The sequence below is a fragment of the Eubalaena glacialis genome, chromosome 9 (assembly GCF_028564815.1).
Source record: "Eubalaena glacialis isolate mEubGla1 chromosome 9, mEubGla1.1.hap2.+ XY, whole genome shotgun sequence".
NCBI classification, from domain to species: domain Eukaryota; kingdom Metazoa; phylum Chordata; class Mammalia; order Artiodactyla; family Balaenidae; genus Eubalaena; species Eubalaena glacialis.
This window is the reverse complement of record NC_083724.1, coordinates 28,051,839-28,079,182: the sequence shown is the minus strand read 5'-3', so window position 1 is coordinate 28,079,182 and position 27,344 is coordinate 28,051,839. Positions and strand designations below refer to the sequence as shown.

At 42.4% G+C, this 27,344-nt stretch overlaps 1 protein-coding gene across 1 annotated transcript; it reads left to right on the top strand.

Annotated features, from left to right (window-relative positions):
- Nucleotides 1-23,170: 23,170 nt before the first annotated feature.
- Nucleotides 23,171-24,263, top strand: LOC133098297 (high mobility group protein B1-like). The gene has a single exon (XM_061201072.1). The coding sequence runs from the start codon at nucleotides 23,247-23,249 to the stop codon at nucleotides 23,865-23,867; it is 621 nt and encodes a 206-aa protein (XP_061057055.1). The 5' UTR covers nucleotides 23,171-23,246; the 3' UTR covers nucleotides 23,868-24,263.
- Nucleotides 24,264-27,344: the final 3,081 nt, after the last annotated feature.

Here is a 27,344-nt window from a genome sequence, read left to right as displayed (position 1 = left end):
GAGATTCCTCAAAAGATTAAAAATAAAACTACCACATCATCCAGCAGTGCATTTCAGGATCCAGCAATGCATATATCCAAAGGAAATAAAATCAGAATCTTGAAGAGATATCCACAATCCCATGTTCTTTGCAGCATTATTCACAACAGCCAAGATATGATAACAACCTAATTGTTGATAGACGAATGGATAAAGAAATTGTGACACACACACACATACACACAACACACACAATGGAATACTATTTACCCTTAAAAAAGAAGGAATCTTGCCATTTCCAACAACATGGATGAACCTAGAAGACGTTACGCTAAAGGAAATAAGCAGTGAAAGAAAAATACCACATGATCTCACTTATATGTGGAATCCAAAAAAGTCAAATTCATAGAAGCAGAGAGTAGAATGGCGATTACCAGAGTGGGGAAGGGTGGAGAAAAAGAGGATATGTCGGTCAAAGGGTACGAAATTTCAGTTTTGCGGGATGAGTAAGTTATAGAGATCTAAGGTACAGCACGGTAACTATGGTTAAGATACTATATTATATACTTGAAATTTAACAGAGTAGATCTTAAGTGTTCTCACTACAAAAAAAGGGTAACTGTGAGGTGATATGTCAGTTAGCTTGACTGTAGTAATCATTTTACAATGTGTGTGTATTTCAAGACATCATGTTGTACACTTTAAATATATACAATTTTTATAGAAAAACAAAAATAAAAAATAGAGATTCCCTAGCACTGACAACAGTTTCGAGCTCCTAGTAGGCCCTTAAAAACTGCTGAATGAATGAACGACTGGTAGATGGAGGCCCAGAGTCATTTTGTGGTGGCCAGGAGTTCATTCTGTACTGGGACAATTGCTAGCTAAGGATGTGCTGGGCAAACAATCCAGATATATCTTCCTGGGGTTACTGTTTTCGATGGCAGTAATGACAGCCGCCATTTACTGATCACGTACCACTTACCAGGCATTGTGCAAAGTGCTTCACTACAGGCCGTGAGGCAGGTACTGCTGGTATCCCCATTATCCCCTTTTCACAGAGGAAGCTCAGAGAGGATAAGTAAATTCTTAAGGATCCACGGCTAGTGGGAGGGGACCTGGGATTTGAACCCAGGCCATCTGACTCTAGTGCTGGAGTTATTAACTGCGACACTTAACCATATCTCAGGCATCATGTGAGTGACTAGATGTCTTTTACTGGAGGAATCCGGTTGAGTCCTCAGGTTGCAGTTTGAAATGATACTGATACCTCGCAGACAGCGTGAGAGGCTGGAGGCAGGGAGACCAGTCAAGAGACCAGGGCAGAGTTGAGAAGGACTGAGTCAGGACAGTGGCCAGGGGGCTGGAGCAGAGACCCTGGAGGGGACCTTCCAGCCCCAGAGCCCTGCACGTCTGTCTCTGATTTACGGTCTTCAGGCCCAGGGCACCACATTCAGAGTGATGACCCTTCGGTGACCCTGTAGGTCGGCTGCACCCCTTGTGCTCTTGGGGCTGGCACCTGGTGAGAATAATGGGAATATTCTCCCTCTTGCTGAGGACCTTTCAGTGTTGGGTCTGCCCTGACAAGCTTTAACCCTAGCACAGCTTCAAGATTTATGAGGCTGATTTGCAGTCACTGGTCACTTTCGCTTTCTGAATTCTCTAATGCCCTCTCTCTTGATGTCTGCTAAAAAGTCCTCAACCTTTTCTTCTACTTATATTTTATCCTGCTTGATTCATGCCAATTGCCCTCTTCATTGCATTCCTCCCTAGAAATCCCTTCCCTCTAGTCCAATATTGCCTGTCAAAGCAGCTCCAAGTGTTGAAAGAGCCAGGAAACTAGAATCTGAAAAACCGAGTGTCCAGGGACAATTTGATAATTAGCTTGAGCCTTGATTTCCGTGACTGTAGAGTGAGGAGCATTTACCTCACAGAATTGTTCTAAAGGTTAAATGAGAAGATGCTTGTATAAAGGGCTCTGTAAAGCCTAGGATATTATGTGAATATTCATTAACTTCATTTAGTTCAATTGTTCATAATTTCTTCCCCTTCAGTCATCTCCTTCTGCCCTGTTCTTGTGATACTTTCTTTCTGGCTCGATGACAAGAGTTACTCATGTTGCAAAACACTTACCTGGGCGGCAGGTAGGACCTGATTGAAATCACCTGGTCAAAGAGACGCACTGGATCACTTTCTCTGCTCGAAGTGGGCTTCTCCACTCCAACGCGGTCAGAGGATTTTCTTCACTGTTCAGAGAGACAGACAGTTTTCATTTTGTACTTTCTTTTCTGAAATTAATTATAGCAGTACTTTTCTTTATTAGAAGTTAATTGTTAGTCACATTAGGGAATTGTCTAATGATTTGGTAGCTGCATTGCCGAAAATACTTGAGGACAAAATTAGTAGACTCATGGGGGAGGAGATACATCTTGAAATTCGCAAGTTGGGTTTGAATAGTATTTTCCTAATTTGCCTGGTTTTAAGAATAATCTGGAGTGCTTGTGAAAGCACGGATTTCTTGCTCCCACACTAGAGGGAATGAATCAGCTCTCCAGGTGATTCTTAACGTCAGGCAACTCTGGAAAGCACTGATTTTCTATATCTGGGAGATATTTTTGATACCTGTATTAGGATTCCTGCCTTAATCCCAAATAATAGTCAATTTTAAAAGCTAACAAGATCAACATAGATATTATTTTAACAAATCCAGTGTGTGCATTTTTTTTTTTTTGGATATCCCCTACATACTCACAGCAAAAGTGAAACACATTCCCTGGTAGGTAAAAATAAGAAATTTATAATATTGGGTTATGAACTTAGTTTAGTTTCTACTGTTTATTCTTTCTGTTTATTCTTAACTTGGAAAAGGAAAGATTAACTCCCTTGCTTTCTTAATTCCCCAGAAGAATTTGTTCAAGGAAACATTTTTTTTACAGCTACAAAAGTAACCGTGGCTATTAGAAGTTAGGTTATCATTTTAATCGTTTCTCACTGTAAGGGATTTGCAAACAGAAAAACCCGAATGAACTTTTTGGCCAGCCCAATATTTCAGTAGGACTGATTTGAAGAATCAGATTAAAAAACAGTCACTGGGACTTCCCTGGTGGTGCAGTGTTTAAGAATCCTCCTGCCAATGCAGGGGACACGGGTTCGAGCGCTGGTCTGGCAAGATCCCACATGTCGGGGAGCAACTAAGCCTGTGCGCCACAACTACTGAGCTTGCGCTCCAGAGCCCACAAGCCACAACTACGGAGCCTACGTGCCACAACTACTGAAGGCTGCATGCCTAGAGCCTGTGCTCCACAACAAGAGAAGCCACTTCAATGAGAAGCCCGCGCACCACAATGAAGAGTAGCCCCTGCTCACCACAACTAGAGAAAGCCCACGCGCAACAACAAAGACCCAATGCAGCCATAAATAAATAAATAAATAAATTTATTTTAAAAAACACAGGCACTATGCTGGGTGCTTTCCCATATCCCAGTATAATCTCATTTAATCTACATAGCGACTTTGCGAAGTATTATGATCACCATTTTGCAGGTGAACAAATAAAGGCTCTGAGAGTTTAGGGAATTCACCCCCAAGTTACATTGCTAGTAAGAGCTATGATTTTCTTGAAAACCTCATTACCAAGAATCACACTTATCCTTGAAATGAATTGCTCTTGAGCCTAGAGAGTTGACTTTGGATGTGTTTTTTGAGAGATTAATGATTAACCTCAGTATTGAGAATAACAGCAAGAATATTGGTAACATACAGGAACATATTGGCTGTAATGGAAAGAGAACAGGTTTTAGCAGTCAGAAAAAAATATACCATTTAGGAGTTTTGTGACCTTGAACAAGTTACTGAACTTTCCTGAAATTTGGCCTCTGAAAAATGAAGACAATAAGTGCCTAATTCACTCTTCAGAGAGAGTTGTGAGCAGTGAATGAGACTACGGATTTAAAGGGTCTAAGAGTGTCTGTCACATGGTTAGTGCTTAATAAAGTTGAATTCTTTCTCCCTTCCTCCTTCTGTCACAATTTGAATATCTGCAATTTAATCCTGTCATTATACATTTTCTTCTCAAACTTTCTACCAACCCTTTTCTAACTGTAATAGGATTCTTAAGAATAGTATTTATTTATTTATAATTTATTCAATTTATTTATTTATTTATTTTTGGTTGTGTTGGGTCTTCGTTGTTGTGCACGGGCTTTCTCTAGTTGCGGCGAGCGGGGGCTACTCTTTGTGGCGGTGTGCGGGCTTCTCATTGCGGTGGCTTCTCTTGTTGTGGAGCACCAGCTCTAGGCGCGTGGGCTTCAGTAGTTGTGGCTCGTGGGCTCAGTAGTTGTGGCTCACGGGCTCTAGAATGCAGCCTCAGTAGTTGTGGTGCACGGGCTTAGTTGTTCCACGGCATGTGGAATCTTCCCAGACCAGGGCTCAAACCCGTGTCCCCTGCATTGGCAGGCGGATTCTTAACCACTGTGCCACCAGGGAAGCCCAAGAATAGTATTTAAATGTATCCATAATAACTAATATTTATTGAGTGTTTTACATGCATTATCTTTGAAGTCTCATCACAGCTTTTTGAGGAAGGTAGTATTGTTATTATCATTTTCAATTTACAGATGAGGAAGTAGGCTGAGAGAGGGAAGTGATTGTCCAAGGACATACACGTAGTAAATGGCAGAGATGAGATGGGACCAGATCTGCCTTGTATAATTAACCACCATGTTCTATTGCTTCTGTAAAGGTAACCACTTGCCAATTTTTCCTAGTCTGGAGAGATAGGTCCCTGGGGGGGTCAATATCGGTTCTCTGGTTTTCCTGAGCCCAGGACTGTCAACTTTGGCTCTGAAGGATGGGTTGACTTGTTCGTGTCTTTCTTTGGGAACTGGCATCTTGTGATGATTAACCTTGTGTGTCAACTGGACTAGACCATGGGGTTTCCAGAATAGACGCTAATTTCTGGGTGTGTCTGGTGAGAGTGTTTCTGGATGTGATGAGCATTTGAATTAGTGGACTCAGTAAAGCAGATTGCCCTCCCCAATTTGGGCGGGCATCGTCCAGTCCATTGAGAGCCTGAACAGAGCAAAGAGGTGGAAGAAGGGGGAAATTCTCTCCCTCTGCCTGACTACTTGAGCTGGGACATCAGTGTTTTGCCTACAGGCTGGGACTTGTGTACCATCTGTGTTCTTAGTTCTCATATCTTTGGAATTGGATTGGAACTTACACCATTGACTTTGCTAGGTTGGTCTTCAGTTTGCGGACGGCAGGTTGTGGGGCTTCTCAGCCTCCATAATCACATAAGCCAATTCCTCATCACCTCTCTCCCTCTCTCTCTATCTCTCTCTCTCTCCCCCCTCCCCCATTGGCTCTGTGTCTCTGGAGGACCTGAACTAATATGCATCTAATCAGACTAGTTTCTAGTATGATGCTTAATCTCCTATCATGATTTCCCCTGAGTTTTCTTGTAAAGTGGCAGCAGGTGCAATGGCAGCAGAACCAGCAACGAAGTGGTTTTGATCAAGTATGTACAGGTTCCACAACTTTCTCCAAAGATTCTAGAGCACCAAAAGGACCTCTCAGATGAAGGCTACATCTCTATTACTAATGCCAATGTTTGTCACTGATTTCCTTTAATCTCTCATAAGTTTATTTTCCCTGACAAAGCTACCTCCCAGATTCTTCAGCTTTCTTTTTTTTTTTTTTTAAACATCTTTATTGAAGTATAATTGCTTTACAATGGTGTGCTAGCTTCTGCTTTACAACAAAGTGAATCAGTTACACATATACATATGTTGCCATATCTCTTCCCTCTTGCATCTCCCTCCCTCCCACCCTCCCTATCCCACCCCTCTAGGTGGTCACAAAGCACCGAGCTGATCTCCCTGTGCTATGCGGCTGCTTCCCACTAGTTATCTATTTTACATTTGGTAGTGTATATATGTCCATGACACTCTCTCACCCTGTCACATCTCACCCCTCCCCCTCCCCATATCCTCAAGTCCATTCTCTAGTAGGTCTGTGTCTTTATTCCCATCTTGCCACTAGGTTCTTCATGACCTCTTTTTTTTTTTTTTTTCCCTTAGATTCCATATATATGTGTTAGCATACTGTATTTGTTTTTCTCTTTCTGACTTACTTCACTCTGTATGACAGACTCTAACTCCATCCACCTCATTACAAACACCTCCATTTCATTTCTTTTTATGGCTGAGTAATATTCCATTGTATATATGTGCCACATCTTCTTTATCCATTCATCCGATGATGGACACCTAGGTTGCTTCCATGTCCTGGCTATTGTAAACAGAGCTGCAATGAATATTTTGGTACATGACTCTTTCTGAATTATGGTTTTCTCAGGGTATATGCCCAGTAGTGGGATTGCTGGGTCATATGGTAGTTCTATTTTTAGTTTTTTAAGGAACCTCCATACTGTTCTCCATAGTGGCTGTATCAATTTACATTCCCACCAACAGTGCAAGAGTGTTCCCTTTTCTCCACACCCTCTCCAGCATTTATTGTTTCTAGATTTTTTGATGAGGGCCATTCTGACCGGTGTGAGATGATACCTCATGGTAGTTTTGATTTGCATTTCTCTAATGATTAATGATGTTGAGCATTCTTTCATGTGTCTGTTGGCAATCTGTATCTCTTCTTTGGAGAAATGTCTATTTAGGTCTTCTGCCCATTTTTGGATTGGGTTGTTTGTTTTTTTGTTATTGAGCTGCATGAGCTGCTTGTAAATCTTGGAGATTAATCCTTTGTCCGTTGCTTCATTTGCAAATATTTTCTCCCATTCTGAGGGTTGTCTTTTGGTCTTGTTTATGGTTTCCTTTGCTGTGCAAAAGCTTTGAAGTTTCATTAGGTCCCATTTGTTTATTTGTGTTTTTATTTCCATTTCTCTAGGAGGTGGGTCAAAAAGGATCTTGCTGTGACTTATGTCATACAGTGTTCTGCCTATGTTTTCCTCTAAGAGTTTGATAGTGTCTGGCCTTACACTTAGGTCTTTAATCCATTTTGAGTTTATTTTTGTGTATGGTGTTAGGGAGTGTTCTAATTTCATACTTTTACATGTACCTGTCCAATTTTCCCAGCACCACTTATTGAAGAGGCTGTCTTTTCTCCACTGTATATGCTTGCCTCCTTTATCAAAGATAAGGTGACCATATGTGCGTGGGCTTATCTCTGGGCTTTCTATCCTGTTCCATTGATCTATATTTCTGTTTTGGTGCCAGTACCAAACTGTCTTGATTACTGTAGCTTTGTAATATAGTCTGAAGTCAGGGAGCCTGATTCCTCCAGCTCCATTTTTCGTTCTCAAGATTGCTTTGGCTATTCGGGGTCTTTTGTGTTTCCATACAAATTGTGAAATTTTTTGTTCTAGTTCTGTGAAAAATGCCAGTGGTAGTTTGATAGGGATTGCATTGAATCTGTAGATTGCTTTGGGTAGCAGAGTCATTTTCACAATGTTGATTCTTCCAATCCAAGAACATGGTATATCTCTCCATCTATTTGTATCATCTTTAATTTCTTTCATCAGTGTCCTATAATTTTCTGCATACAGGTCTTTTGTCTCCTTAGGTAGGTTTATTCCTAGGTATTTTATTCTTTTTGTTGCAATGGTAAACGGGAGTGTTTTCTTAATTTCACTTTCAGATTTTTCATCATTAGTATACAGGAATGCAAGAGATTTCTGTGCATTAATTTTGTATCCTGCTACTTTACCAAATTCATTGATTAGCTCTAGTAGTTTTCTGGTAGCATCTTTTGGATTCTCTATGTATAGTATCATGTCATCTGCAAACAGTGACAGCTTTACTTCTTCTTTTCCGATTTGGATTCCTTTTATTTCTTTTTCGTCTCTGATTGCTGTGGCTAACACTTCCAAAACTATGTTGAATAATAGTGGTGAGAGTGGGCAACCTTGTCTTGTTCCTGATCTTAGTGGAAATGGTTTCAGTGTTTCACCATTGAGGACAATGTTGGCTGTGGGTTTGTCATATACGGCCTTTATTATGTTGAGGAAAGTTCCCTCTATGCCTACTTTCTGCAGGACTTTTATCATAAATGGGTGTTGAATTTTGTCGAAAGCTTTCTCTGCATCTATTGAGATGATCATATGGTTTTTCTCCTTCAATTTGTTAATATGATGTATCACGTTGATTGATTTGCGTATATTGAAGAATCCTTGCATTCCTGGAATAAACCCCACTTGATCATGGTGTATGATCCTTTTAATGTGCTGTTGGATTCTGTTTGCTAGTATTTTGTTGAGGATTTTTGCATCTATGTTCATCAGTGATATTGGCCTGTAGTTTTCTTTCTTTGTGACGTCTTTGCCTGGTTTTGGTATCAGGGTGATGGTGGCCTCGTAGAATGAGTTGGGGAGTGTTCCTCCCTCTGCAATATTTTGGAAGAGTTTGAGAAGGATAGGTGTTAGCTCTTCTCTAAATGTTTGATAGAATTCGCCTGTGAAGCCATCTGGTCCTGGGCTTTTGTGTGTTGGAAGATTTTTAATCACAGTTTCAATTTCAGTGCTTGTGATTGGTCTGTTCATATTTTCTATTTCTTCCTGGTTCAGTCTCGGCAGGTTGTGCATTTCTAAGAATCTGTCCATTTCTTCCAGGTTGTCCATTTTATTAGCATAGAGTTGCTTGTAGTAATCTCTTATGATCGTTTGTATTTCTGCAGTGTCAGTGGTTACTTCTCCTTTTTCATTTCTAATTCTATTAATTTGAGTCTTCTCCTTTTTTCTCTTGATGAGTCTGGCTAATGGTTTATCAATTTTGTTTATCTTCTCAAAGAACCAGCTTTTAGTTTCATTGATTTTTGCTATTGTTTCCTTCATTTCTTTTTCATTTATTTCTGATCTGATCTTTATGATTTCTTTCCTTCTGCTAGCTTTGGGGTTTTTTTGTTCTTCTTTCTCTAATTGCTTTAGGTGCAAGGTTAGGTTGTTTATTCGAGATGTTTCCTGTTTCTTGATGTAGGCTTGTATTGCTATAAACTTCCCTCTTAGAACTGCTTTTGCTGCATCCCATAGGTTTTGGATCGTCGTGTCTCCATTGTCATTTGTTTCTAGGTATTTTTTGATTTCCCCTTTGATTTCTTCAGTGATCACTTCGTTATTAAGTAGTGTATTGTGTAGCCTCCATGTGTTTGTATTTTTTACAGATCTTTTCCTGTAATTGATATCTAGTCTCATAGCGTTGTGGTCGGAAAAGATACTTGATACGATTTCAATTTTTTAAAATTTACCAAGGCTTGATTTGTGACCCAAGATATGATCTATCCTGGAGAATGTTCCATGAGCACTTGAGAAAAATGTGTATTCTGTTGTTTTTGGGTGGAATGTCCTATAAATATCAATTAAGTCCATCTTGTTTAATGTATCATTTAAAGCTCGTGTTTCCTTATTTATTTTCATTTTGGATGATCTGTCCATTGGTGAAAGTGGGGTGTTAAAGTCCCCTACTATGATTGTGTTACTGTCGATTTCCCCTTTTATGGCTGTTAGTATTTGCCTTATGTATTGAGGTGCTCCTATGTTGGGTGCATAAATATTTACAATTGTTATACCTTCCTCTTGGATCAATCCCTTGATCATTATATAGTGTCCATCTTTGTCTCTTGTAATTGTCTTTATTTTAAAGTCTATTTTGTCTGATATGAGAATTGCTACTCCAGCTTTCTTTTGATTTCCATTTGCATGGAATATCTTTTTCCATCCCCTCACTTTCAGTCTGTATGTGTCTCTAGGTCTGAAGTGGGTCTCTTGTAGACAGCATATATATGGGTCTTGTTTTTGTATCCATTCAGCCAGTCTGTGTCTTTTGGTGGGAGCATTTAATCCATTTACATTTAAGGTAATTATCGATATGTATGTTCCTATTCCCATTTTCTTAAATGTTTTGGGTTTGTTATTGTAGGTGTTTTCCTTCTCTTGTGTTTCTTGCCTAGAGAAGTTCCTTTAGCATTTGTTGTAAAGCTGGTTTGGTGGTGCTGAACTCTCTCAGCTTTTGCTTGTCTGTAAAGGTTTTAATTTCTCCATCAAATCTGAATGAGATCCTTGCTGGGTAGAGTAATCTTGGTTGTAGGTTTTTCTCCTTCATCACTTTAAGTATATCCTGCCACTCCCTTCTGGCTTGCAGCGTTTCTGCTGAAAGATCAGCTGTTAACCTTATGGGGATGCCCTTGTGTGTTATCTGTTGTTTTTCCCTTGCTGCTTTTAATATGTTTTCTTTATATTTAATTTTTGATAGTTTGATTAATATGTGTCTTGGTGTGTTTCTCCTTGGATTTATCCTGTATGGGACTCTCTGTGCTTCCAGGACTTGATTAACTATTTCCTTTCCCATATTAGGGAAGTTTTCAACTATAATCTCTTCAAATATTTTCTCAGTCCCTTTCTTTTTCTCTTCTTCTTCTGGGACCCCTATAATTCGAATGTTGGTGCGTTTAATGTTGTCCCAGAGGTCTCTGAGACTGTCCTCAGTTCTTTTCATTCTTTTTTCTTTATTCTGGTCTGCAGTAGTTATTTCCACCATTTTATCTTCCAGGTCACTTATCCGTTCTTCTGCCTCAGTTATTCTGCTATTGATCCCATCTAGAGTATTTTTAATTTCATTTATTGTGCTTGTCATCGTTTCTTGGTTCCTCTTTAGTTCTTCTACGTCCTTGTTAAATGTTTCTTGCATTTTGTCTATTCTATTTCCAAGACTTTGGATCATCCTTACTATCATTATTCTGAATTCTTTTTCAGGTAGACTACCTATTTCCTCTTCATTTGTTAGGTCTGGTGTGTTTTGACCCTGCTCCTTCATCTGCTGTGTGTTTTTCTGTCTTCTCATTTTGCTTATCTTACTGTGTTTGGGGTCTCCTTTTCACAGGCTGCAGGTTCGTAGTTCCCGTTGTTTTTGGTATCTGTCCCCAGTGGCTAAGGTTGGTTCAGTGGGTTGTGTAGGTTTCCTGGTGGAGGGAACTAGTGCCTGTGTTCTGGTGGATGAGGCTGGGTGTTGTCTTTCTGGTGGGTTCGTCCACGTCTGGTGGTGTGTTTTGGGGTGTCTGTGGCCTTATTATGATTTTAGGCAGCCTCCCTGCTAATGGATGGGGCTGTGTTCCTCTCTTGCTAGTTGTTTGGCATAGGGTGTCCAGCACTGTAGCTTGCTGGTCGTTGAGTGAAGCTGGGTCTTGATGTTGAGATGGAGATCTGTGAGAGATTTTTGCCGTTTGGTATTACGTGGAGCTGGGAGGTCTCTTGTGGACCAGTGTCCTGAAGTTGGCTCTCCCACCTCAGAGGCACAGCCCTGATGCCTGGCTGGAGCACCAAGAGCCTTTCATCCACACGGCTCAGAATAAAAGGGAGAAAAAATGGAAAGAAAGAAAAAAAGAGGATAAAATAAAATAAAATAAAGCAATTATAATAAAAAATAAGAAAAAAAATTATTAAGAGTAAATTTATTAAGAAAAAAAATTTTTTTTAATTTTTAAAAATAGATTTATTAATTTTTTATACTAAAAATAAGAAAAAAATTATTTAGAAAAAATTTATTAAGAAAAAAATTTTTTAATTTTTTAAAATAAAAAATATGAAAAAACTTATTAAAAATTTTTTTTAAAAATAGAAAATAAGGAAAAAATTATTAAGAAAACATTTATTAGGGAAAAAAAAAATTTTTAAGCCAAAAAAAAAAAAAAAAAAAAAACGGACGGACCTAACCCTAGGACTAAGGGTGAGAGCAAAGCTATACAGACAAAATCTCACCCAGAAGCATACACATCTACACTCACAAAAAAAAGGAAAAGGGGAAAAGTTAATATATCCTGCTCCCAAAGTCCATCTCCTAAATTTGGGATGATTCGTTGTCTATTCAGGTATTCAACAGATGCAGGCACATCAAGTTGTTTGTGGAGCTTTAATCCGCTGCTTCTGAGGCTGCTGGGAGAGATTTCCCTTTCTCTTCTTTGTTCGTACAGCTCCCGGGGTTCAGCTTTGGATTTGGACCCGCCTCTGCATGTAGGTCCCCTGAGGGCGTCTGTTCCCCGCCCAGACAGAACGGGGTTAAAGGAGCAGCTGATTCGGGGGCTCTGGCTCAGTCAGGCCGGGGGGAGGGAGCGGTACGGAGGAGGCGGGGCGAGCCTGCGGCGGCAGAAGCCGGCGTGACGTTGCAGCAGCCTGAGGCGCGCCGTGCGCTCTCCCGGGGAAGTTGTCCCCGGATTACGGGAGCCTGGCCGTGGCGGGCTGCACAGGCTCCCGGGAGGGGCGGTGTGGAGAATGACCTGTGCTCGCCCACAGGCTCTTCAGCTTTCTTTACCGTCTGTTCTAGTAGCTTTGCTACCTCTTCTGTATGGCTTCTTGGTGAGTAAGAGCGCTTTCTGCTTTATAAAGCACTCTTGACCATATAATCTCATCTTGTCCTCACACTGCCATTGCCCCTACTCTGCTTCTATCTGGAACACACTACCACTTTTAGGTCTGGCAAACTCCTGTTCATTCTGTAAGACCTAGATCAAATATCCTCTGTTTGAGGCTTCTGAACTTCCCAACCTTCTGCCACTCTGACAGCTTTGAACATGCCAAGCATACCCAGCTCAGGACCTTTGCATTGGCTGTTCTCTCAGGTTGGAACATTTTTTCCCCAGATTTCTGTGTGACTTATCATTTCATTTCAGACTTTGCTAAAAATTCACCTCGTCCAAGAGGCCTTCATGACCATGTGTTTAAAAAGAAATCCTTCATAGACATTAGACTATTACTAATGTTCACAAATATTGATTAATTTAGCTCAATAATGCTAGGGGAAAAAAAGAATATTGGTTTCTCCTCAAGTTCTGTGGGCTCAAAAGATCATGTTTCTCTGAGTTCTGGAATTTCGGTGTGGCTGCTGGCTAGTTCCGGCCAGTGAACCTGGAGCAGAAGTGCCACATGTGACACTGGGCTGTGGGTGCTTGCCTCTCGGGCTCTCTCCTCACCTGCCCTGGTGGGCCCTGGATCCTCAGGCTGAGGCTGGCAGCACTGAAAATTGGTGGACCCTGAGCGGGACTGTGGGGCAGCACACAGCGGCAGCTTCCAACCCAGGTGGTGGAACAGGGAAGGTCGGAGGAAGCAAGTCCAGAAGGCTGAGCAGGAACCCAGCATTCGAGCCTCCTCGTCCACACCCACAGCAGACCCCATGAGGACAAAATATAAACTTATGTCATGCAAAGCCCCTGCGATGCTGGCATTGTTTGGTTCTGCAGTGCAAACTCAATGTATCCTGATTGGTCCAACCACCTCTTCCTTCTCTGATTCCTTATCCTGCTCTATTTTTCTTCATAGCACAGTACTACCTGGTAGAAAGTTATGCATTGATTTACTTTTTTGTTTATCATCCATCTAGCTCCAGTGGAATGAAAACTGCATCAGGGCAAAGATTCCATGGGTCTTTGTTTTGTCCACTCCTGTCTTCCTATGGTCTAGTCTAGTGTAGTGACTGGCACAGAGTAGATGCTCAGTAAATAATTTTGAACCAATGACTGAGTAAATGAATGGCTATCTATGTTGGCATACACTTACCACACAGCCTTATGGCGTTTTTATTTACATTTATCCATTTGGAAAATATTTCTTGTGCATACCTGTTATGTACCAAACAGGCCCTGGGGAGATAGAGCAGGAAATTTCTCAGCAGATTATATGTCTATCTCCCCTGCAATGAGCTCTGGAAAGCCAGAGACTATATTTTTCATGTTTATGACCCCAGTTCCTCCACATAGCAGACATCCAGTCATGTTTGTTGAAAAAAGGAAGGACTAAACAAGCTTGTGAGGAAAGCATTATTAGCATCTGTAAAAGAGGAAATGGACTGAACTACTTTCTTGAGCTCACACTGCCAGTAAGAGTAAAGACCAGGCTTGACTCTTGCCCCTGCATCACCCTGAAACCTGTATTCTTGCAAAGAGACATTACTCTCTTCAGCTGTGACTCAGATGCAGCATGTGGGTCATGATAGGCATCCATGAGACTGTAAGCCCCTTGAGGGCAGGGCCATGTCTGTTTCTTTCATCAGTGTTTCATCACTAGTACCTGCCCAAAGCCTGGCTGATGGCAAGAGAAACTCAATACAGATATGGAATTAATGAGTGAATTCAATTTAGCAACTTTTGTAAATGTGTCCATTTCTCTTTTTTTGCCTTTTTTATTCATTTAAATTTTTATTTTATATTAATTAAAATTTTATTTATTTTATATTTATTGTATATAAAAATTTTAAAATATTTTATAGTTGATTTACAATGTTGTGTTAGTTTCAGGTGTACAACAATATGATTTAGTTGTACATATACATATATCCATTCTTTTCCAGATTTTACTCCCAAATAGGTTATTACAGAGTATTGAGTAGAGTTCCCTGTGCTATACAGTAGGTCCTTGTTAATTATCTATTTTATATATAGTAGTGTGTATATGTTAATCCCAACCTCCTAATTTATCCCTCCCCCCCACCTTTCTCCTTTGGTAATCATAAGTTTGTTTTCGAAGACTGTGAGTCTGTTTCTGTTTTGTAAATAAGTTTATTTGCATCGTTTTTTTAGCTTCCACATATAAGTGATATCATATGATATTTGTCTTTGTCTGACTTACTTCACTTAGTATGATAATCTCTAGGTCCATCTATGTTGCTGCAAATGGCATTATTTCATCCTTTTTAATGGCTGAGTAATATTCCATTGTATATATATGTACCACATCTTCTTTATCCATTCATCTGTCGATGGACATTTAGGTTGCTTTCATGTCTTGGCTATTGTTAAAGTGCTGCAATGAACATTGGGGTACATGTATCTTTTTGAATTATAGTTTTGTCCGGATGTATGCCTAGGATTGGGATTGCTGGGTCATATGGCAACTCTATTTTTAGTTTTTTAAGGAATCTCCATACTGTTCTCCATAGTGGCTGCACCAATTTACATTCCCACCAACAGTGTAGGAGGGTTCTCTTCTCCACACCCTCTCCAGCATTTGTTATTTGTAGACTTTTTAATGACGGCCATTCAGACTGGTGTGAGGTGGTAGCTCATTGTAGTTTTGGTTTGCATTTCTCTAATAATTAGTGATGTTGAACATCTTTTCACGTGCCTGTTAGCCATCTGTATGTCTTCTTTGGAGAAATGTTTATTTACGTCTTCTGCCCATTTTTCGATTGGGTTGTTTGTTTTTTGTTGTTGCTGTTGAGTTGTATGAGCTGTTTGTATATTTTGGAAATTAAGCCCTTGTCAGTTGCTTCATTTGCAAATATTTCTCCCAGTCTGTAGGTTATCTTCTCGTTTTGTTTATGGTTTCCTTTGCTGTACAAAAGCTTGTAAGTTTGACTAGGTCCCACTTGTTTATTTTTGCTTTTATTTCTATTGCCTTGGGAGAAAGAAGGCATCGGTACAATTTATGCCAGAGAATGTTTTGCCTATGCTCTCTTTTAGGAGTTTTATGGTGTCATGTCTTGTATTTAAATCTTTAAGCCATTTTGAGTTTATTTTTGTGTATGGTGTGTGGGTGTGTTCTAACTTCATTGATTTACATGAGGCTGTCCAACTTTCCCAGCACCACTCGCTGAAGAGACTGTCTTTTCTCCAGTGTACATTCTTGCCCCTTTTCTCCATTGTATACTCTTGCTCCCTTTGTGGAAGATTAATTGACCGTAAGTATGTGGGTTTATTTCTGGGCTCTGCATTCTGTTCCATTGATCCATATGTCTGGTTTTGTGCCAATATCACACTGTTTTGATTACTATAGCTTTGTAGTATTGTCTGAAGTCTGGGAGGGTTATGCCTCCTGCTTTGTTCTTTTTCCTCAGGTTTGCTTTGGCTATTCTGGGTCTTTTATGGTTCCTTATAAATTTTAGGATTATTTGTTCTAGTTCTGTGAAAAATGTCATAGGTAATTTGATAGGGATTGCGTTAAATCTGTTGATTGCTTTGGGTAGTAGGGCCAACAACTCCCCCTTTTTAAAGTGGGGGCTGCACATAATGACTTCCTTCCAAACAGTAAAGTAGGGAAGTGATTGAAAAAAAAGAGTAACTTTACAGTGGAGAAAATTGAAAAACACTACCTCCATCAGGTGATCAAAGTCAGTATCAACAGTGATAAGTCATGTTGACTGTATGCACCCTGGATATGATGTGATGAGAAGGGCACTTTACCCTGTGGTTTCCCTCCCCACATCCGTAGCCGCAGTCTAATCATGAGAAAAACATCAGATACATTCCAATAGAGGGGCAACCTACAAAACACCTGCCCAGCTCTGCTCACAACTGTCAAGGTCATCAAAACCAGGAAAATCTAGGAAATCGTCACAGCCAAGAGGAGCCTAAGGAGACATGATGACTAAATGTGATGGGGTATCCTGATGGGATTCTGGAACAGAAAGAGACACTAGGTAAAAACTGAGGAAATCTGAATAAACTTTGGCCTTTGGTAAATAAAAATGTATCAACATTGGTTCATAAATTTTAATAAATGTATTATGGGAACATAAGATGTTAATGATAGAGGAAACTGGGGAAAGGGTGTATAGGAACTCCCTGTACTATCTTCCCAACTTTTTTGTAAATTTAAAACTGTTCCAAAAAATAAAGTCTATTTAAAAAAAATGCAGGTCCTGGGAGTGAGGCCCAGGAAGCTGCAAATTTGTAGATCCAGGTACTTACTATCAGTCAATGTTTAAAAAATCACTGGCTGATCATACACTTGGTTGCTTGGCTGCTCCCCAGTTGGACATGATTTAATCAAAGTCAGAGAGCGGGTCTCCTAGTCTCTGAGACCCTGGGCTAATACAGAGCCTGGCTCAGGGAAGTGCTCCACAGAAGTGGACTGAATAATTAATATTAACGACCAGTTCTGTGTCTGTGATAGCACCCGTGGAGAGTAACAGTTAAAACAATAACCCCCTAGGTTCAATTTCAACTAATCTTAATGACAGAGCACTTGCTTGCAGTCATTTCTCTCTCGACGCCATCAGGAGGCATCAGATATTTACCCTGGGCAACCCTGCAATTGTAAATGATTCCTGGTCCCCATTGACTGGTCTTTGCAAGGCAGGAGTTGCTGCTTCTGGGCTTCAGGGGTCTGTTCTCTGCTCCCATGGGTGCTGGGGGAATGGGGAGGGTAACAGGAGGGGGTGAGGGCCAGCCCTCTGCAGATGTCCAGGGTGCATGATGAGGGAGGTGCTAACTGAGCAGAGCTGGGAACCAGCCAGGCCACTGCCAGGACCACCTGCTTGCTCATTCGCAAGCCCTTGTGGGGCGCTGGCTCCCTGCTGCCTGGCTGGATGCTTGGGCCAGAGAAGCTCAGCAGCCTGGGGAACCTCTGATGTAAACTCCAGAAGTGCTGGTATCTCCTCCTTCCTCTCCTGGCTTCCCTGTGGCCTGGTCTCTTTTCCTGTCATTTTCTTCCTAGATTGGCTGTCATTTCCTGGCTTTGATCTTGGGCTCTGGGTTTTGGTCCCAGTTTCTTTTTAGCTCTGGGGCAGCAGCATCTAAGCAGATTGAGCCTCTGCTGATAACATTCTTTGGTGCTGGTCTGGGACAGCCTATTGTGTTCTGTCTCTGGAGGACCAGTCCTGGAGACTCTGTGGACTACCAAAGGAAATTCAAGAGCAGCTTTTGAAAAGCGCTCCTAGGAGTGAAACAAGAATAGCAGCTGGCTCACTCTGGGCCAGGCAGTGTGCTGGGTGCTTTGCATGTATCATCCCATGTACCCTTAAAAACCAGCCCCACGAAGAAGTATTATACATAGACCCATTTCCCAGAAGGAGAAACTGGGGGCCAGAAAAGTTCAGTCCCTTGTGTCTAATAAGTGGCAGAGATGGGCTTTGAATGCAGGTAGTCTCATGCTATTGTGTAAAGTATGTTGTTGATTAACAGAGATGTATGCATTCACAGAAACTAAATAATGGTGACTTAAGAAAATAGTTTTATTTCTCTCTTTCTTAAAATTCCAAGCTAGGACAAAGGGATGGAGAGGTGGGTGAGTGTAGCAGACACATCTGTACGGTGAGGTAGCCAAGTCCCCTCAAGACTTACCATTTCTGTCCACTCAGATCATCTACCTTCTAATACCTGTGCTTGCCTGAGGGCTCTCTCTGTCCCCAGAGCACTCTGCCTGGAGGGAGACAGCTCAAGGTACCAGGGAATGAATGCTCCCTTCCTCCAGTATCCCTCAATCAATTTCCACAAGTGTTGGTATATAAATACCCCAGCTCCCTCGCGCCTTGGGCAGGATAGCTCTGAGTCACATTCTTCATTCTCGCAGTATTTCCCACTGTGATTGAGCTCCAGCGGCCCATATGGTAATGAGTACACTTCATTGGTTTCTTTCCCTTCTCTGTTTCACTTCCCCACTCCCTAGTGGTGTTTCTTGGAATCACCTCTGAAATAAATGCAGTGGAATCCTTATCTCCAGGGAAGCCCAAACCAAGCACAATGGTGGTATACTCTGCTGACCCTCAGGGACCCAAGTTCCTTCTGTCTTATTGCTGCATCAACCCCCAGGGTATTGTCCTCATCTACATGGTCAAAGCTGGTTTATTACCAATACATATATTTTCTCACCCCTGAACACAAATAAAAAGTGAAGAGCAAGAATCTTCTTTTTAATGACATAACCCAGAAGTAGTACACATCATTTTCCCTTACATCTGGTTGGTCACAGCCTGGTCACTTGGTCACAGCTATCTGCAAGGGAGACCTTGTACTCAGTGAAAACTCAAGGGTTCCATTACTAAAAGGAAGAAGTGGAGAATGGATTAGCATTAGCTATAGACACAATACTATATTGCTTCATTAAGCAATTGAGTGGGAGGGGTTGGTGGTGTTGGATGAAACTGGTGAGGTTAGAGAGGCAGCCTGGGTCAGAATATAAAGGAGGCTATTTTTCAGGTTAAGGAATAATGGCTTTCCTTGGTGATGATGGGGGTGTCATTGTTTTCATCAGACATGTGACTTTATGGAGTTAATTTTTTTATTAGAGAAATGCAAATCAAAACTACAATGAGGTATCACCTCACACCAGTTAGAATGGGCATCATCAGAAAATCTACAAACAACAAATGCTGGAGAGGGTGTGGAGAAAAGGGAACCCTCTTGCACTGTTGGTGAGAATGTAAATTGATACAGCCACTATGGAGAACAGTATGGAGGTTCCTTAAAAAACTAAAAATAGAATTACCATATGATCCAGCAATCCCACTACTGGGCATATACCCAGAGAAAACCATAATTCAAAAAGACACATGCACCCGAATGTTCATTGCAGCACTATTTACAATAGCCAGGTCATGGAAGCAACCTAAACGCCCATCAACAGACGAATGGATAAAGAAGATGTGGTACATATATACCATGGAATTTTACTCAGCCATAAAAAGGAACGAAACTGGGTCATTTATTGAGACATGGATGGATCTAGAGACTGTCATACAGAGTGAAGTAAGTCAGAAAGAGAAAAACAAATATCGTATATTTACACATATATGTGGAACCTAGAAAAATGGTACAGATGAACTAGTTTGCAGGGCAGAAATTGAGACACAGATGTAGAGAACAAACATATGGACACCAAGCAGGGAAAGCGGCGGGGGGTGGTGGTGGTGGTGTGATGAATTGGGCGATTGGGATTGACATGTATACACTGATGTGTATAAAATGGATGACTAATAAGAAACTGCTGTATAAAAAAATATATATAATTTTAAAAAATTTATTTATTTATTTTTGGCTGCATTGGGTCTTTGTTGCTGTGGGTGGGCTTTCTCTAGTTGTGGCGAGTGGGGGCTTCTCACTGCGGTGGCTTCTCTTGTTGTGGAGCAGGGCTCTAGGCGCGCGGGCTCAGCAGTTGTGGCTCGTGGGCTCTAGAGCGCAGGCTCAGTAGTTGTGGCGCATGGGCTTAGTTGCTCCGTGGCACGTCGGCTCTTCCCGGACCAGGGCTCAAACCCATGTCCCCTGCATTGGCAGGCAGATTCTTAACCACTGCGCCACCAGGGAAACCCGGAGTTAATTTTTTTAAAGAGTCCTCTTTGACAGTGAGGAGTTGGGTTGACCAGGGAGGATTGGCGGTTAGATCAGCAGGTGGCAGACTTGTGCAGCGATCCAGATGAGAGCCTGACATGGGGCACTGGCAGTGGAGACAGAGGCTAATTCAAGATATGTTTAATTGGTATTGAGATGAGGGTTCAGAAAAGCGTTGAGGATGACACTCCAGTTTCAAGCTAGACTCCTGGATTCTGTATTCAGAGGTCCTGGACACTGTGGAGCTCTTCCAGCTCAGCCTAGAGGCAGTTTCTACATGAGAGAAAGTTGTTTTCCTATGGTTCCAGGCATGCCAACTGAGTGGCCTTAGATGGTTAAGTCACTCCTAGCCTCAGTTTCTTTGCTTGTGAAACAGGCTATTCTTATCTTTTGTGGGGCATTGTTACAGAGAATAAAGAGGGTAAGATCATTTGAGGGTAGGTTAAATGGGAAAATTTTATAACAAGGAAAACTCAAGAAAGACTTAGAATTGAGATGGTTGAGATCTAGAAAGGGGCACATCACACAGGGACATTTGAAAGTGGAAGCTTTCAGAGAGGCTTTTATCGTATTTGGTGTGTACTTGTTGGAAAAACTCAGACTTTGGTGTCTAGCACCTAAAAGCTCCAGACCTGGTTTTCCCATACACTTAACTGTGTGACCTCAGGCAAGTTACTCAACCTCTCTGAACCTCAGGTGCCACACCAGGAAAGCAGAGACAAGCATTTCTTCCTTACAGGGTTGTGAGTGTTATGTGGCAGTGTTAGTGACATGCCCATCACAGAGCCTGGCACACAGCAGGTGCTTAACAAATGTGAATTTCCCCTTCCTTCTGTCTAAGAGGAACCAAAAGATCTATTTGATTCTGTTGGTTTAGTAAAAAAGAAAAAAAAGGTGAATTCAGGCAAGAAAAATCGCCCTATCAAATATTTGGAATTCGGTCAAAGGAACCCGGTTGTTTGACTCAAGTCCTTTTTTCCACCAGTTGTGTTGGCAGGGTTTCGGCTTAACCTTTGTCAGAGCCATTTACTAGAATACTAAAAGAGGAGGCTCTGTGGAAATACAAGGCAGGATTGATGTGGTGATTTTGGAAACATAAGATAGGGTGACATGAAATCGATTAAATAGCATTTTCCCCCTCCCACCTCAGGGTAATGACTACAGGATTGAGGGGAATGGCTCCAACAGAAGGAGAGGGAGCCATAGTTGCGGTCCATATGCCTGCTTCATTTTGCAGTTACTCCGAGCTGCCCATCTGTTTGTGACTGCCTAGTCTAGCCAGGGGGCTTATAAAACGGTGTCCACATCTATGGATGCCTTCACTCAGCAGCTGTGAGGATGAGGGACGTCCACGTCTAACACCAAGTGCATTTGCCATCCCTTCATGCCTCTCTCCACTCTGTTTTCTCCTGTTTGCCTTTCAATGTCACTTAAATATATTTCTCAATTATTGTTATTTGTAACAGAATGGGAAAAGGAAAGGATTCTAAAATTTATGGAGTTCCAATTCTGTGCTCAGTACTCGCTGGACACTGTGTCTAATATCTCATATAATCATCACCATCAGGTAGGCATGATGAAGGAACTTAGGCTCCGAGAAATTAAGTCAGTTGCCCAAGTCCATACGCTAAGAAATGGTGGCCCTGGGATTTTGAACTCTAGTCTGTCTAACTGCACAGATTTTACTCTTGGACTAATGATGAATAATGATTAGAATACACACACACCCCCCCCCCACCACCACCAAGCCAAGCAACCCTCTCCAGGTTTTTGTCTCCCTTAACAGATGATCTCTATTTTGAGTTTGAGCTGAATGACTTCTTTGATTTTAAAGGATGAGCTCCCTCTAGCGGCAGAGTGTGGTTTGGAACAACCTCATTTGCTTGGGGAAACAGGTAAATATAGAAAGACAGGGCACTTTGTTTCATGTAGTACAGTTTTGTCAAAAGACACATTATTGAGACTCTCTTAATACGACGCAAAAATGAAATCCAGATCTGGGTGGATCCCCATTGCAAAGTTAATGCCAAGGGGAATGATAACCTCTTTATCCCAGTATAGCAAGGGGGCAGTGGTATTAGCATTTTCACAGAGCTCTGTGATTTCCCAAGAGCTTTCACATCTGTGTCTCAGGATGGTCACAACATCCCTGGGAGGGAGGTGTTCCTTCTTTATAGTTGAGCAAGCTAGGAATCAGTGTTGTTAAGTGGCTTTTTCAAGGTTGCACAGCTGGTCGGTAAAGGAGCCATAACTCTAATCCGGGGCTTCTGTTTCCAGCCCTTATACTCTTTCAACTACACCAGGGAATCTTTCCAGTACAGAATCAGATCTGCATCACAGTGGGTTATCTGTCAGATGAGGGACAGGTAATCATGGTGATGATACCAGAATTAAATGAGACAGATTAAATTATAAGAGATGGTTATAATTTCCTGTCACTTGTCCCTCTTGCCTTTGGTCCATCCTCTCACTACGTCAGAAAGATTAAAATAAAAAACACAAATTCCAGTGGATCCTTGCTTGAAAACCCCCATGGATCCCCGTGACTTTCAGGATAAAACCCAAACTCTTAGGCTTGGCACGAACAACCTTTCACGATCAGAACTCTCCTTACCTCTCCAGGAGACCTCTCTTTTCAATTTAACCTCCTGACACATTAGGAAACTCACCTCTTTCATCTTTCCCTGCAAATATCAGCTCCTGTCACTTCCTGTGTCACCTTCTCCATCTGGAGCAATTCTAACATTCCTTTTCCAGGTGAGATATCACCTATTTCTGAAGGATTGTGGAATCCCACGGATTATGCTCTGTGCTTCCTTCTTGGCTCTTCTCACATTTGATACGTAATTTTACTTTGAGCACCTCTCTCTCTCTCTCTCTGTGTCTCTCAATTGTTGCTTAGTTCATCTCTGCGTCCTCAGTGCCTGACACAGTTCCTGGCACACAATGAGTTTACTAAATGTTTGCCGAATGGCTCCAGGAAAGGTACAAAGTATTATCTTTGGGAATTATGGGCAGAATCCAAGCCCACTTGATGTGCTAAATGGTATTTAGGGCTACTTGACAATTTGTAATGAAAATTTGTTGCACACCTGCATTCAAATGCCTTTGGCCATGGGGTTAAATTCAGTGTAAAAATAAAAAGTAGTCCATAGAGACAGCGCCGGGGCAAGTGAGAGCCGGACGGGCACTGGGCGACTCTGTGCCTCGCGGAAGAAAAATAATTAAGCATGGGCAAAGGAGATCCTAAGAAGCCGAGAGGCAAAATGTCATCATATGCATTCTTTGTGCAAACTTGCCGGGAGGAGCACAAGAAGAAGCATCCAGATGCTTCCGTCAACTTCTCAGAGTTTTCTAAGAAGTGCTCAGAGAGGTGGAAGACCATGTCTGCTAAAGAGAAAGGAAAGTTTGAAGACATGGCAAAGGCGGACAAGGCCCGTTATGAAAGAGAAATGAAAACTTATATCCCTCCTAAAGGGGAAACAAAAAAGAAGTTCAAGGATCCCAATGCACCCAAGAGGCCTCCTTCGGCCTTTTTCTTGTTTTGTTCTGAGTATCGTCCAAAAATCAAAGGAGAACATCCTGGCCTATCCATTGGTGATGTTGCAAAGAAACTGGGAGAGATGTGGAATAACACTGCTGCAGAGGACAAGCAGCCTTATGAGAAGAAGGCTGCTAGGCTGAAGGAAAAGTACGAAAAGGATATTGCTGCATACCGAGCTAAAGGGAAGCCTGATGCAGCAAAAAAGGGAGTCGTCAAGGCTGAAAAAAGCAAAAAAAAGAAGGAAGAGGAGGAAGATGAGGAAGATGAAGAGGATGAAGAGGAAGAAGAAGATGATGATGATGAATAAGTTGGTTCTAGCGCAGTTTTTTTTTTCTTGTCTATAAAGCATTTAACCCCCCTGTACACAACTCACTCCTTTTAAAGAAAAAAAATTGAAATGTAAGGCTGTGTAAGATTTGTTTTTAAACTGTACAGTGTCTTTTTTTGTATAGTTAACACACTACCGAATGTGTCTTTAGATAGCCCTGTCCTGGTGGTATTTTCAATAGCCACTAACCTTGCCTGGTACAGTATGGGGGTTGTAAATTGGCATGGAAATTTAAAGCAGGTTCTTGTTGGTGCACAGCACAAATTAGTTATATATGGGGATGGTAGTTTTTTCATCTTCAGTTGTCTCTGATGCAGCTTATATGAAATAATTGTTGTTCTGTTAACTGAATACCACTCTGTAATTGCAAAAAAAAGAAAAAACGTTGCAGCTGTTTTGTTGACATTCTGAATGCTTCTAAGTAAATACAATTTTTTTTATTAAAAAAATAAATAAATAAAAAGTACTTTTAGGCAAAAAAAAAAGATTGAAATAAGGGCCACTTGGTTAGCTGTGGGACTTTTTCCACCATACTTCTAGAAAGGCTTTCGGAGCATGAGAAAGTGATGGGAGTTTGTGGCTTCTTGAATGACTGACTCAGCCTTGAAAGGTGCGGGCTATTTTACAGCCCAGATGCGGATGAGCGGGTCACCGCAAGAGGGCGCTGGCGGAGAAAGCACTCCACCCCCTTTCCCCGTGGGCTATCGGGGACCTCTGTCCCTCCAGGAACCTACGAAGATCCGACCCAGCTGTTCCCTACCCCACTTCCCCTGAGTTAAGTATTGAATTATTTTAATCACCATCTATAAAATCTTCTGATTAAACTAATCAAGCCAGCATCGTTGACCCCCTAAACGCTTCTATGGCATTCTTGACCAGTGATCTTTTAGCATCTGCTTGAAGCTAGTGGCCTCACCACTCTGGAAACAGTCCATCAGTTGCTATTACAAACACTTTCCTTAAATATTGATCTAAACTCTGCTTCCTTTAACATCCCACTTCCAAGCTGTTGGGTGAGGGAGGCACAAAACCCTCTTTTCTTCCCTCCTAAAAATATTTTTCTCATTGCCAACTTTTGGACCCCTTTTGCTCAGAGGCATCGCTGGTGGCTGCCCATGAGCAGTCTCCTCGTGGGCTTGGAGGTCTGCCTGAGTGTGGGCTGCGCACAGCTGTCACTGTGAGTGTGAAATGCAATAGAGAGTCTGCCGGCCGCCCGCCAACATGAACGCATCCGCAGCTTCCTCTGGTGGGAGACGGTCAAGGCTGGAAAAAAGTATTTATTACAAACTATGGTAACAGGAATTAAAAACCATCCATGCTCCTTCAGTCATAAAAATCAATGGTTTCATTTGCTGTGTTTGCTACCAACGTCTGTCCATATGCAGAGCTCATTTTTATAGTTACAGCGGTAAGGTGGATATTTCATGAGCTTTTCTCTGCCCAGTGAATCCTATTTTTCCTGTCACTTGAAAGTTGCTGGAATTATTTCAGTGGCTATAGGACAGGTCTTTGAGTGGAAGCATGATGATTTTTTTTTTTTTAATTTATTTTTGGCTGTGTTGGGTCTTCGTTTCTGTGCGAGGGCTTTCTCTAGTTGTGGCAAGCGGGGGCCACTCTTCATCGCGGTGTGCGGGCCTCTCACTATCGCGGCCTCTCTTGTTGCGGAGCACAGGCTCCAGACGCGCAGGCTCAGTAGTTGTGGCTCACGGGGCTAGTTGCTCTGCGGCATGTGGGATCTTCCCAGACCAGGGCTCGAACCCGTGTCCCCTGCATTAGCAGGCAGATTCTCAACCACTGCGCCACCAGGGAAGCCCGAAGCATGATGATTGACTCACCTATTTCCTACTGTTGGACAGGCAGTTGTTCCCAGGTCTCTGGTGATCGTGGATTGAGTGCAACTGAGTGCCAACCCCTCCCGGGCCCACGGGCCAGCAGTGGCTGCCAAGGGCTTTGAACACTCCCTTTGCAGGGGGTCTGCAAAGAGCCTTGCTGCCTTCAGCCTGCTACCCACAGAATTTGAGGAAGGCTCTGCTCCTTCGTGCCCACAAGACCCCCGCTGAGTGGCTCTATCTTACACCTGGGCTTTTGTACTGGTTTTCAGTCCCCTGACGGGGAGCCTGGCCCCAGTCCCTGTGGTCAGCTCTTGCACCCTCACTAATGCTGCTGTGGTGGATATGCTGGGATGGCCACTCAGACCCCTTTAAGAAATGCAGCTCATAGTACCCGGGCTGCCGGGAGCGTTACCTGCAGACATTGCAGGAATTGCAATTCTCCACTGCAGACAGCGGCCTTGCCAAAGCCACGGGCCCTTCCCTGGGCCTCCTCCATGGTTGGGACAGGGATCTATAAAGGCCTTGTCGGCTCCCTGCAACCCCAGCAACTCTGAAGGGCCATCCCAGCCTCAGAGCTGAGGCCTCCATCGGGACTCCATCATAGCCCAACTTCTCCCTCTGCCCAGTTCTGCTTCCTTCCCTCCCCTTCCTTCCATGGGTGGTGGTCCCAAGAACACACCCTAGTAAACCTTCTATATGCTAATCTCTGTCTCAGAGACAGCTTCCTAAAAAATCCAACCTGTGACACCTCCTGGTCCCTACTGCCTGGGCTCCACCCTTCCCACAGCAGCCAGCCCCTGTCAGGGATGCTGATGCAGGTGGGATGTCTCCCCTTCCCTGAGCCACTGCCTGGGATCTGAGCTACACTCAGATCATCACTGACCTCTGGTAAGGTCAGTTTCCAGCTCTTCCTCTAAGATTGTTTTCAACTCTTCTCTCCCCTCTTAAACCTCTGCAAAGAATTACAGAATTCTGGTGACTGGGTGATTAGAATATGCAGCAAGGCTCCCAACCTTCCTTCTCTCCCATCCATGTCTTCCTCTCCTCCCCCGTTGCTATTCTGTAGGAGCCTCCATTGTCTGTTGCCTGCTTAGACTGTGGCCACATTCCCCTAAGTGACCTCCCTGTCTGCTCTTGTCCCTCTGATGTGCTTTTCCACACCCCAGCCTGAGGGAGCATTCCAAAACTCACATATATGCATGTCATTCCCTTGCTTAAAGCCTTCAGTTCCTCTTTATAACCTTATAGGACAAAGCATAGACTCTTAGGTGAACCCCGGAAGCTCTGTGACGTGGACCCACCTGCCTCCGAGCACCTGTAGCCCTGGCTTCCCTCCTGCAGGCTTCCAAGTTTTGCTCAGTCTATGCCCTCTGCCTGGAATGCTGTTTACAGCCTTCACATGGTTAACTCTTGCTCATCCTTCTGGATTCAGCTCAGTTGTGAACCTTTTCAGGATTCCTTTTTCTGAAACTCTGGGTAGGGCCAAGAGGTCCTCCATGGACGGTCTCATGACCCCCGGTGCTTACCACTTAGTTTTAGTATTGAAATGAATGTTCACTTCTCTGTCTCATTCAATGAACAGTGAGTCCTTTGAAAGCAGTGAGCAAGTCTTTTTTTTTAATAA

Bases quoted from the DNA above. Each gene is read 5' to 3' on its own strand.
- LOC133098297 (XM_061201072.1), top strand. From the start codon at position 23,247: ATGGGCAAAGGAGATCCTAAGAAGCCGAGAGGCAAAATGTCATCATAT.